Source organism: Stylophora pistillata, chromosome 3 (genome assembly GCF_964205215.1).
Source record: "Stylophora pistillata chromosome 3, jaStyPist1.2, whole genome shotgun sequence".
Classification (NCBI taxonomy): domain Eukaryota; kingdom Metazoa; phylum Cnidaria; class Anthozoa; order Scleractinia; family Pocilloporidae; genus Stylophora; species Stylophora pistillata.
Window position 1 is genome coordinate 3,247,368 of NC_142521.1, and position 11,825 is coordinate 3,259,192.

At 37.5% G+C, this 11,825-nt stretch overlaps 1 protein-coding gene across 1 annotated transcript; it reads right to left on the reverse strand.

The window, feature by feature from the left end:
* Positions 1 to 1,248: 1,248 nt before the first annotated feature.
* On the reverse strand, positions 1,249 to 11,764 carry LOC111320528 (uncharacterized). Its single transcript, XM_088753713.1, is given in 12 exon segments — positions 1,249 to 1,687; positions 2,000 to 2,096; positions 2,354 to 2,394; positions 2,612 to 2,823; positions 3,266 to 4,003; positions 4,433 to 4,617; positions 5,282 to 5,490; positions 5,898 to 6,336; positions 6,750 to 7,010; positions 7,579 to 7,615; positions 8,570 to 8,634; positions 11,019 to 11,764. Coding segments are annotated over 11 exon segments (2,436 nt in total). The 5' UTR covers positions 8,612 to 8,634; positions 11,019 to 11,764; the 3' UTR covers positions 1,249 to 1,512.
* Positions 11,765 to 11,825: the final 61 nt, after the last annotated feature.

Consider the following 11,825-nt stretch of genomic DNA (forward strand, 5'->3'; position numbering starts at 1 on the left):
ATAATTTTCTTCTAATTGGTTATATCAGCTAAGTTGAAATTGTAAATTGGCCACCATAACGAATCGTTACGGTGGCCAATTTACAATTTCAACTTAGTTGATATAACCAATTATCTTGTTACCCCAACCGACGCAGCACCACAGTTTCTTTAGAAACTTTCAGCCTTCATAATTTTCTTCTAGGTTAGGAATTGACGGTTAGATGTTACTTTTCTCCGCGTCTGAAAGCGATTTGAAACAGAGAAAAGATCATCCATCTAGTCCAATTTTCCAAAATCAAATGGACGGAATAGCTACAGAAAGGGACTCTTACACTCTTTGATAAGGCCTTTGTTAGATCAGTCCAGAAATATTATATAAGGTCAGGGAATCGGCTGCATCTAAGAATGGAACGGATTACAAGGGGACAATTATGAACTGAAAACACAAGACAGAGCAACTACGATCCATAGATGAATTATAAATAGAATTTGATCAATTCGAAGAAAGGTTTTCTGAAGAGTCTGAGACTTCGACTTAAATGATGTCTTTTGATAATTCAGTTGAGTGGCAGCGTATAATTTAGTTAATATTTTCAAACCAAACATGTGGGATGTCTTTTTAGTTGTTTGGGAGTCAGGCAACGTTCGTAAAGCCGATGTTGATCCATGTAGTACATTGGTGAACAATATGGCGAAAACTTTCCTTAAAAAGACATGTAGCGGAAAAATGTCGGCAACTGAATCTTTCCCACGCTTTAATGGCTGGCTGAGATAGATTTAGGGTTTGACAAGTTAAAAATTACTTTACTCGACGAACCCTACGTTTTAAGTGACGGTGAGTGAAGTTTGTGGAGATGCTTGTACTGTTTTTATCAAAGCTTGACTCTGAGCCGTAACTTACACTTCCCGACGAGGATATTTCCCACCTCAACGGCTGATTCGTTTTTAAGGTTCCTCGCATCCCAGAACGGCCTTCACCAAAGCAAAATCAACATACAGGCAAAAGAAAAGAGCATATCCATGATGTACAATTTTTACCGTTTTAACTGTTGTAGAAAATGAACGGTAGAGGTTATTTGCAAAACATATTTCGCACGTGAAGGAATTCAACGACCCGCGTGGCCTAGGGAGCCCGCTGACAAGCCCCTAAATTGACCGCTTTGCAAGGAACTGAATGCAATTGACTTGAGCCTATACTTGTTCATTGCAAGTTAACTAATTCCTTTTTTTTCCTGCTTCAACAAAAACGATTACTCTATACAATCAATCAATCAATCAATCAATACTTTATTTACCCACGTAGCGTCAAGGAGCCCGTGGAGCTCGTTCAAAATACGTACGTGCCAAATCTACAACTTTTTAATCTTTATTAATACTCTGACTTCAAACAACCTAAATTCTTAAACAAAGATATAATTAAAGAATCAAATTTCTGTGAAAAAAGTTTTCAGTGCCTACGATTCAACCCTATCGATTCTCTTCGTAGCATCTTGAAAGCTACATCATCTAAATGTTAATCATGTATAACATTTTAACTATCTTTTTCAGATTTTGGCGCACTGTGGGAGGGATAAGCTTCAACATCCTCTTTTAAATCCAAGTAAGGAGTGTCCTTCATCATCATGGTCTCCATTCTCGACAGCAGCTGATCAAAAGATGGCCTCTCATTTGGATCCTCCTTCCAACAGTCAAGCATTACCTCGTACCTGCGAAGAACAAATACTCTGCATCATTGTCAAGAAGCAACGCTTTAAACGAAATGACGTCAATAATCTAAAAACAGATAAAAGCGATATCGCTCGACTTGCAGATAATAATTTTGTACAAAGTGAAGCTCTATAAAAGAAATAAATGCACTTAACTCAGTCTATGGTACCATGGCGATAACACGTTTACCATATGGTTGTATGTGATTTTTTTTTTATCCAAAAATATAGTGAGTGAGTGATATTCTTTGTAACTGGGGCTTAATATTTCATTCTTAATGACGAAGGTAATAGATGAATTTGTAAGCTCACAGTTCGTCGGAACAAATGTCTGGCTTGCTCATTCGATATCCTGTTTTCAGGTTACTGTACAAATCTCTGTTACTGATTCCAGGATACGGAATGCCACCTATATGAAAGAAGAGAACACAGAAGTATTCAAGATGATTTAAAACAGATTTCTCAACTCAAGTCGTCCATGGCTTAGTATATGCATCTAGGTCGAATGGAAAATAGCGTAAAACCTCCTTTAATCTCGGCACTGTAGCTAGGAACTTGAAAAGTTAGCATAATTATTACAGCTGCTGAAAACCTATAGCTTCTGTCATTCATTAAACTACTGGCTACATTTTGTTTTAATGTGATTAAAGCAATGTTATAACTTACCCATTGTGCACAGTTCCCAAAGAAGTACACCGAAAGACCACCTACAGAAAGAGAACAGCAGGTAATATAAAATTTCAGTCTACTCAGAAGGCTCTCAATTTGAATAATTAACGAGCCAAGTATTGAATCTGATGGTATTTCAGTAAGTAGCTGACACAATTTTGAACTTGTAACATTAGTACCTTCGGTTTATGCAAGTGCTTCTTTTGAATTAATTTCACTGAGTTGCTAGTATACTCTAAGCTTGTGACTACTCACACGTCACTCTTAGAAGTGTATATGCCGTTATTTAATGACTCAAGCGCCATCCATTTAATAGGCAGTTTTTTAGCGTTCTTGACTTCGTAAATGTCGCCATAAGTGTGACGTAGAAGGCCGAAATCAGCAATCTTCACAACTCTGTCTTCACCAAGAAGAATATTACGTGCGGCCAGATCACGATGGACAAATTCTTTGTTGGCCAAGTATTCCTGTGTGGAAATAGAACAGAAGCAAATGATAATTTGCTCATACTCACAATCAGTTTTGTCCACATAGAGCACCCATATTCGATCGCGAAAAAACTCAGACTGAGCGCTTAGTACACTTCTTTTAGAACCTATGCGCTGAAGGTGTCACTGAGTAAGCCGTAGATACGGGATCTTTTTTAAGCCCGGTGTTTCTCACTCCAATTATTCTTCAAGTGCTTCTCTTTTTGGAGAGAGAGACTCACTGACAAACCCGAGCGAAACCATTAGTCTCTGCTCCATCGATGATTAATCTGTCGATATTTGAGCGCTTAAGAGAACCACTAGAGAATTTAAAGGAACATAGTCTTGTCTCCTTCCGGCTTGATTTCAATCACTTTAATATGTGAATATGTTTCTCTATCTTTTAAAGATCTTTTAAATGTTTTCATAACAGAGCACATACCATTCCTTTTGCTATTTGCCATGCAAAACAAAGAACATTGTCCACAGAGAAGTCAACTTCGTTGTCAAATCCTTGCTGTTCCATTGACTTTTGCGTTTCTCTTTCTCGGGGGGGCTTTGGCAAACTTCATGCATGTCGCGGATTTCGTGTTGAATTTTCTTTTTCATCAGTGTTTGAAGTGATTTTATCTTTCACTTTTCCTTCATCGCTTTTGTTATCTTCCGCGGCGTTCTCACTGATCGAATCGTGTTCAGTTATACTTTCGTGGCAAATTCCACCAGGAAGATTTGCTGTGTTGTGACTAACTTCACCAGCCGTCGACGAGATCGCGGTTTCATCGTCTTCTATCTGTTTTATATTTTCTGCTTCATCTCGTTTGCCACTTTCTATAGCTTTTCCAGAAGTATTGACAAGTTGAGGCTGCACTTTAACAGCTTGAAGTGTTGTTGGCTGAGCCCTATCAGAACCTTTGGAGGCCATGTTCGTCCCACATGGCATTTGTGAAATCACTTGATCGCTTTTAGTGCATTGTTCCTCTTTCACAGATATGGCTATTTGTGGAGAGCTGATTAATCCTTGGTCATTTTCGGTTCTCGGCTCTGATTTCTCTTTCTTCATGGCTTTTTCGATATTATCGTAGTCCTCATCAAAGGCATCCTTCTCTGACATTTTTGAGGTGACGAAAACATCCGTCACGGATTCATGAATGACCCCATCTATGCCGTTCTTGCAGTTGATCTGCAATTTATGACACACATCATCGGGACGAGTTAAAATGCACTCAGTTTGCTTTAACACTTTTAATGAGAAATGTATTGAAAATGTAATGGACTTTCCAATGATATATCAATTCTCCATTTAATTGTCAGTGTTATCAGCTATTTGTTACTCCGCTCAATCTTTAATAAGTTTTGCCCATGCATGGTTTGAGCAAAGGATTTCCTTGAAGACAGAAGTCAAAAACAAAAGCGCTGGGAAGAAAAGGATTATCTACCTCCCCCTTCTCCCCAATCTCTCTGCATTCATCAAAAGAAAATTTCCTGTCTCTTGCCAATTATTTCGGTCAGTTTGAAAAATGCTTTGAATAGATTTACAACTTGCGCTTTTCAACTAGGAAAGTAAATTTCTTAATAGAAGAACAGTGTTAACGCAGCAAACTTCCGTCACCTGTCGGCTTCTTTTTCTCAGCCATTGAAGAAGATCTCCATGTGGAACATATTCCAGGAGGAGCATGAAGGGTTCTGACCTCGTCCAGTAGCCAATCATGTTGAGAATATTCCGGTGAAAACCAACGCGCCTCATAAACTCAATTTCTTTCTTAAACAGTTCCTTTCCTTCGTCACTAGCGTTTTCTGTCAGAAAAATACATGAAATGTTTAAAATATGACTTACATAAATCCAAAAAAAGAAAAAAATGACACAAATATAACTCACAATTAAGAGAGTTAGGAAGGTATTGCTGTAAGTTTTATTCCCAATTTGAGCAAGTCGACTTTTAAATTAGGCTTAAGCATCAGTAGCATAATACCATGAAATCTCTAAAATTATGGTTCCCGGACAAATCAGTAGACTCAATAAATATAGAAATCCTAGTTATGATGAAGGCTTCAAGTGTTCTCATAGAAACATTTGCAGTTAAAGGAACTGCAAACAAAACTGTTCAGGTCGATGAATGTTTTAATTCCTTCCATGACTTGAGACCTCTTGAAAACTAATGAAGAAGTCTGCCGCAAAGAAAGGTTATCTTACTGTACAAATGTATCAAACCCTGTTGTAGATTTTATTGCATTACCCTCCAAAACAGAAGGGTCAATTTTGTTTCTAGCAGTTTGGAAAGCCACAATCCACTGAGTGGAAAACGTGTTCTCGAATTCGCCGGAGGATGCAAGCCTTAAAATGAAATATAAACCCTCACTTATAAAGGATGCACGTGAGTCAAGAAGTGCTACACTCTGTTAATATTATTAGTAAGTCATTTGGCTACAAAGGGAACTTATAGATTCTTTTTGCGCCTACCGAGAAGGACTTTAATTGCGACTGTTCTTCCTTCGGGAAGTTCCGTTACTCTTTCTTCTCGAGGTTTGAAAAACACCTCAACTTTCGGTAATTCTTTAAGAGTGCCTTTGTGGACTTTGCCAAAAGCGCCTCGACCCAGCTCCTCCATAAACGTTACCCGCTCGGGTGGAATCTCCCTAAGAAGGAGGGGAACAATGTCGGATTTTGACCTAAAAGAGGAAAAAAAACCTGCTGAGAGAATGCCTTTAATTTTCTATAAGATACCTTATTTTAGAAATAAAAAGGTTTGGTATCCTAAAAGTATTAGATAAATAACATTTGGAAAAGTTAACTGTCAGTGGGTTACTCTTCACCTCCCTCCCCTCCTTTCGTATTGATACGCCCCCCGTTTCTTCCTGAAGTTTATAATGCCTTTTGGTACTTTTAGAGTGAGCTAGCTATTGATCCGCTGAAACTGGTTCTCACCTGGTGTCAAGGGTAGCATTTTTATAATACTTCTTCTCTTTAAAAATGTCATCTACATTTCATTTCTTTGCAATTAACTCTTTTCAGAAAAGAACCTTATCCAAAGCGACGCATGACTATCTGCGATACTGATAAAGATGTCTCAGCTTACCACCTGGACTTATGGCCTCGACTTTTCCTCGTTTTTCTGCTTTTCTTTCTCCAACAAACAATTCCAAAAGCAGAGAGAAAAAGGAGCCCACAAGCTGATGGTAGAGCAATGCTGAGTGTTCGTACCAGGAACTTATCAGTCAAAGTCGCTGTTTTCATTCGCCATTCATCAGAGGGACCGCTTTGTCCCAATTCGTTCCAAGCAGTCACTTCAAAGATGTATTCAGTGTTGCACTTTAACGAAGGGAGATCTTTCGAAGTAGTATCCACGGTAACATTGATTCTATACTGTTGATTTGAAGATTGAAGTTCTCTGTAGTAAATCGTGTACATGATCAATGGGCAGCCATTGTCGTCTGGGGAGCTCCACTTGAGGTTCACATCACACTTAGATGCCAAGTGTACTTCTTTGTTTTTTATGACCGGAGCTGACGGTTTATCTGAAATGAAAACATTTTAAAATTCATCAATAAAACTTGCAAATGTAAGCATTTTTCCGAAAGGAAGTAACTCGGATTTTTTTTTTTTTTTTTTTTTGTTATTGTTGGTCAGAAATGATCTCCAGAAAAGAACAAATTGGCAAACTGACTCCCTAAATCATATGAATGGCAAACCAAGTTACCTTGATAAAGATTCAAACTACACCTAATTTCTCCCGTCACTCCTTTGAAATGTTGTCGCAAAGATAGGACAAATTCCATTTTTCTTTCATTACACCAACACCGAGAACAGGGAAATGTAAGTAGTTCTTCAAAATATTTTTGAGTAAAAGGCTTTTATTGTCGATTTTACTGCACTCAGACGTTTCACGTGACTTGGCAAGGTAGGAAAACCCTCATGACTTTTTTTTTACCTCCAGGTGTTTCCACTTTCTGAGAGTTGCTGTGATTTAATGGCGCCGAGGTCATCTCTGCAGTAGAGTTCCAAGCGTTGACATCTATTTCATACTCCGTATTACAACTAAGGTTAAGAGCATAACTTCGTTCATGTTCCGATACGTTTACAGCGTTCCAATCTAATTTGTCGCCTTCTGAGGGTACTTTTCTGCTGTAGATAGTCATCACAGAGGCAGAACATGGCCTCCAATACACTACCACGGTACTTCCGGGATATTCTACACAAAAAGAAAGAAGGAGATAAATACAACAAAAAAATTATAAATAATTAATTTTCAGAAGGGCTTTTTTTGAAAGATTTTCTTCGGCATATAAAATGATCTTTCCCTTGACACTAATTCAGCATCCGTCTCAGCTCGCATACTGTCTGCTTGCGCAACCTCGCCCTGACAGTGATGACTGCGGTAGACTCCTGATCGCAATTTCCATATTCGAGACCTGGCTTGGATCATTGTTTTTTGTTCTAAAGGGAGCCACATTTACTGATCAATAACATTAAACCAGAGAGAAATCTTGGATTGAGTTGCAGTTGTTTTATTCATATTAGCTCTCTCATTGGTGCAAAAAAAACTCTCGCCAGTCTCTCACTCAATCATGCTCAAAACTAAAACAGGCAGCAGCATCGTCAACCATATTCGAGCCCTTCAGATAGTTTCACTCTATTTTACTTGGAGTTTTCTCAATTCCTTGTGATTTTTTTCCTTTGCCCTGATTGGCCGATGTGATTACTTTGGTCTTTGGTCATATACTTTCATTACAAAAGCATAAAGACGTGTTTTCTAATACCTGGAGAGTTTCCAGAAACGTCAGAATATTCGTAAATCTGCAATGTAAGTAAATCAGCTAAAGCAGAAAACTTTTCAGGTTTAGTTAAATTAATAAACAGGAATGAGGCAAGGTCTTCAAGTAATTCTGTCTACAGTCAGAGATACACATGACTGCCTTCTGTGGATGATACCATTATATCGCTGTTACACTTTCAGAATTTATTTAATTCCATTAATTTGAAAGAGTCATCGATGTACTTTACATTCCTAGATTTTTAACCATTCATTACGCTTGAAAGCCTCACAAAAAGGCAAATCTTGTCCTCTTCGAATTCGAGGTCGAAAATAACCCTAGCACAAAATAAAAGCTTAAATCTTGGTTCTAGTCGTGAGTCGGTTAGATAGATGGATATAATGGATTTATGTTGGGATTAACAGGACTGGAGCACTCTTACGCCAAAGGAGAACCAATGCATACATTAAGTAGCTACATGTTTGAGAACTTTGACAAACACTTTTTCTTTATCAAAACTAAATAAACTTACGCATGATGCATGATCCTTCGCAGTGGATAAAATCAGAAAAATCAGACCTAAAAAAAATCAGGCCTGTACAGGATTCAAATCATATGAACTTCATATATTCATTGTATCTGATTTATCATCACGGGTTTATTACGAATCAACTTAACGGCCTGCTCCCAGTTGGCTTGTTAGCTCAATTGGTAGAGCGCTGCACTAGTATCGCAGAGGTCAGTGGTTCGAATCCCGTACAGGCCTGATCTTTTTCAGGTCTGATTTTCGCTATTGCATAAATTGCGCTATCTACTGCGAAGGATCGTGCATTATACGTATTTAATACCGCAGTTCAAAATATATGAACTTAAAATATTCATTGTATCTAAATAAACTTAGTAGACATTACAGAACCCTTCTCAGCTAATTAACTAACTGTAATCATTTTGAGTGTTGCGCATGGTTTTTGTCTACAATGTGAATTGAGAAACTCACCACAAATACGAGGGCCACTAAAACATGAAGTCCTAGTTCCATCGTAATATCGCAGAAGTCAGGACCTGATGAAGAATTGAACGTGATAGCGGTCAGTGACAAACAGAAATTGTCATCAAATAACCATAGAGCAGAAAATCTTTAAAAAAGGTTCAAGCCCTTGAAAGAAATAGATACAAAACTTTCATGAAAAGAAATAGCGGTTTTGTTAGCCAAAATAAGCTGCTCATTGACCTCCTTCGTTTGGCTGTTGTGGGAAATGTTAAACTTCGGACTAGCCGTTGTTGTAATATTCTTCGAAGTTATTTGTATTGTTTTGTCTTATTTTTCTAGTCTGACCACATTAACTTTACTTGTACAGTTTAGAGTGATAAATGAATAGGCAAGCGCACGCATCGCTGAATGTGAAGAGACTTTTTTTTGTATCAATGGTGCCAAATCGTTGCTTCATACATTCTTTGAGTGTTTTCTTTCAAATTCTTCATTTTTTTCCACATGTCGCCTTATTTTGTAAAAAGGATCAAAGATCTCGTGTGTGTGTTTTATCTTCTTGTAAGACATGCTTATTTATACTGACATTGAGGATCAAGTCAATTTTTAAAATGATCTGATTGGCCAGCGAGACAACGGCCGTCAGTCAAAAACTAAACGAATGCTCCCATGCGGCTCAAAAATAAGGATAAAAAAACTCTTTAAAATTCGGCCGACATGTGGCTTTAGAAAACATAAAGTTATGCCAAAAGAAACTTCCGAAACAAGGAGAGCGATTCCTGTTTTCGAAACTTCACAAATATTCAGCTCATCTTAAAATGAAGAACTTCCGCCGTACCAGCTGCCGCCCGAAACGACGACAACGTTAGAATAAATGAGTAACTCCACTTAGAATGCAGAAGAGAATTTTCGAGCAAGCTGAAAACAAAACAGGCAGTTTTTCTTGTTGAACTCTGTAAACATTTCGGCTCGCTCTGCCAAAATGGCCGCGGAATGCAAATACAGCAACCGCATCCTTCTTTGTGCGTTTTGTTTAAAAAGAAAATCCATTTGATTTTGTTTCGATATCAATTTTACTACGAAACTTAAGTCTCTGTCCATCATAAGTACAATTCTGTGTATCAAGGCGTTCGACAGTTCAATACTTAATATCGTTCCTTCTTCCTTTCGTCGGCTGGTCTTTGAAGCTAACAGCTCTTGTAATGCTTTTTATTTCGAAACGGGAGTGAGGCTGGTAGTCTTTAGATAACATTTACTTAATGTCAAGAATATAGGAGAAACGCAGGAATAAGGCCAGTTTTTTACAAGTAAATATATGCCTTGTAATGAGATATACCGAGTTCTCTATTATAATTCGTGTTTCTATCGAGGCAGCATATTTGAGACTGCATATGTTGACTTATTGACAGCATGGTTACGCCGGTTTCACCCTCTCATCTGTGTTGATTTGTCAGTGAAATTCCGCCTGAACCTTAGTTCATTTTGACTCACATACTTTTTTTCAATTTGAAATCGACCTTTTCGCAGAAATTCTCACTAGAGGTATATGATGAGAAGATGAAAGTCAAGATCAGTAAAGACGTTTTTTATTATTATTATTATTTTATTTTTTTTTTTTGCATTGCACCCTTGTTATTAATTCCGCGTAGATAATTGCACGCGTTTTTAAAATGGGTATGGAATCCTTTTTCTCGCTTCAGTTCAAAAACCATATTTTTATCGCTTTTTAAAGTATCGTGGCGCATAATCCGGGCTGAGATAGAGATTTTGGCGGCAGGAAATGGTGCAATTTACGTACAACCTTAAAAATCGCTGAAAACTTTTCTTCTTTAAAAGTTTCAATGACACCGTTTTTCTCTGGTCTATTGACGACGAACTGAATAACTCAGCGCTTCTTCGTCTTGTTAATTTTTGTTGATAGCCATCGCTTTGACTGAAAACACAAAATGGAACATGTACATGGATGTTCTAATCACTTATTCTACAAATGGCTTTGAAAATAAAACTGTAAGCAAAACGTTCGAAAAATCATAGGAGTATCCCAAATATAGGACATGTCGGCAGATGGTTACAACTTTCCTTGAAGTTCCCATTGTGTGATCTTCTCTGAAGAGCACACTATATAAAACCCAACTAGCTTATTCCCTAACGATTGCAGACAATGATTGAAATTTACTTCAGTTTTCAATATGACTCTCAAAAGCACTGTAAAATTAAGTAGTAAACAAAAGTTAAGTCTAACAAAAAATAAATACAAGCACGCACGTTTAAAACGTAAGGTATTCAGTTTAAGACAGTTTACTACCTTTTAATGTTAGCAATGAAACGCTATTTGATATGGCTATCAGCTAAAAAACCCCTAATGAGATAGTAAAGCTGAAAAGGGAATCTACATATCTAGTTTTCTTATCTCGTATGTGTCATAACTACGGCTGCATAGAGAATGAATTCGAAATACCTTATCGACGACTCAGTCTAGAAAATACTCGCGGTTATCTTGGACATCAGATCGCCGTAGCGTTCCTAGTGCGAAACAGTCATTTGCAAGCTGTTCCTTGACAATTAAAATACGATCTTAAGTTGTCTTGTATTAATAATTCATATAGATTTTTATCGCATTTACAATGCAAAAAAATTAATTAAAATAATGATAACAATGACGATAACAACAATAATAATAATAACGATGATAATGTTATAGGGTAAACTTGCGTTTTCTTGTGTCCTCGCCTGTTCTTATTTAGCAGTTTGATTGTTATAGAATGATGTGAGCAATCAGAAACTAAGTGTTGCCAGGAAACCGAAGAAAACCCTTCGTACAAGCGAAAATACTTCCTTGATCGATGCTTCCAGTAATCGTACCGACTAACTTGATCGATATCTTGACCATGTAAGGGAAAGAAAAAAAACCAAATTTCATCGTTATCGATAACTCCATTTTACAGGAAAATTCATTACTTGACGAGGGAATTCCGCATTAAATTGCACGCGAAAACCGATATCGCACTCATCGCTTCGAGATTCGTGCGATATCGGTTTTCGCGTGCAATTTAATGCGGAGTTCACGAGTGAAGTAATGGATTTTCCTTGAATCGCATAACGGAATGAAAATGAGAAAAAAAAGGAAACAACATTCCTTAAAATTGTTATGCTTACGTAGATGCGAAACAATTTCACTTAGCCTCGTTTTCAACTCGCAATTCCACGCTAAATACCTCGCTTCGTTCACCAATCAGAATGCGAGATTTTATTCAATGATGCGATT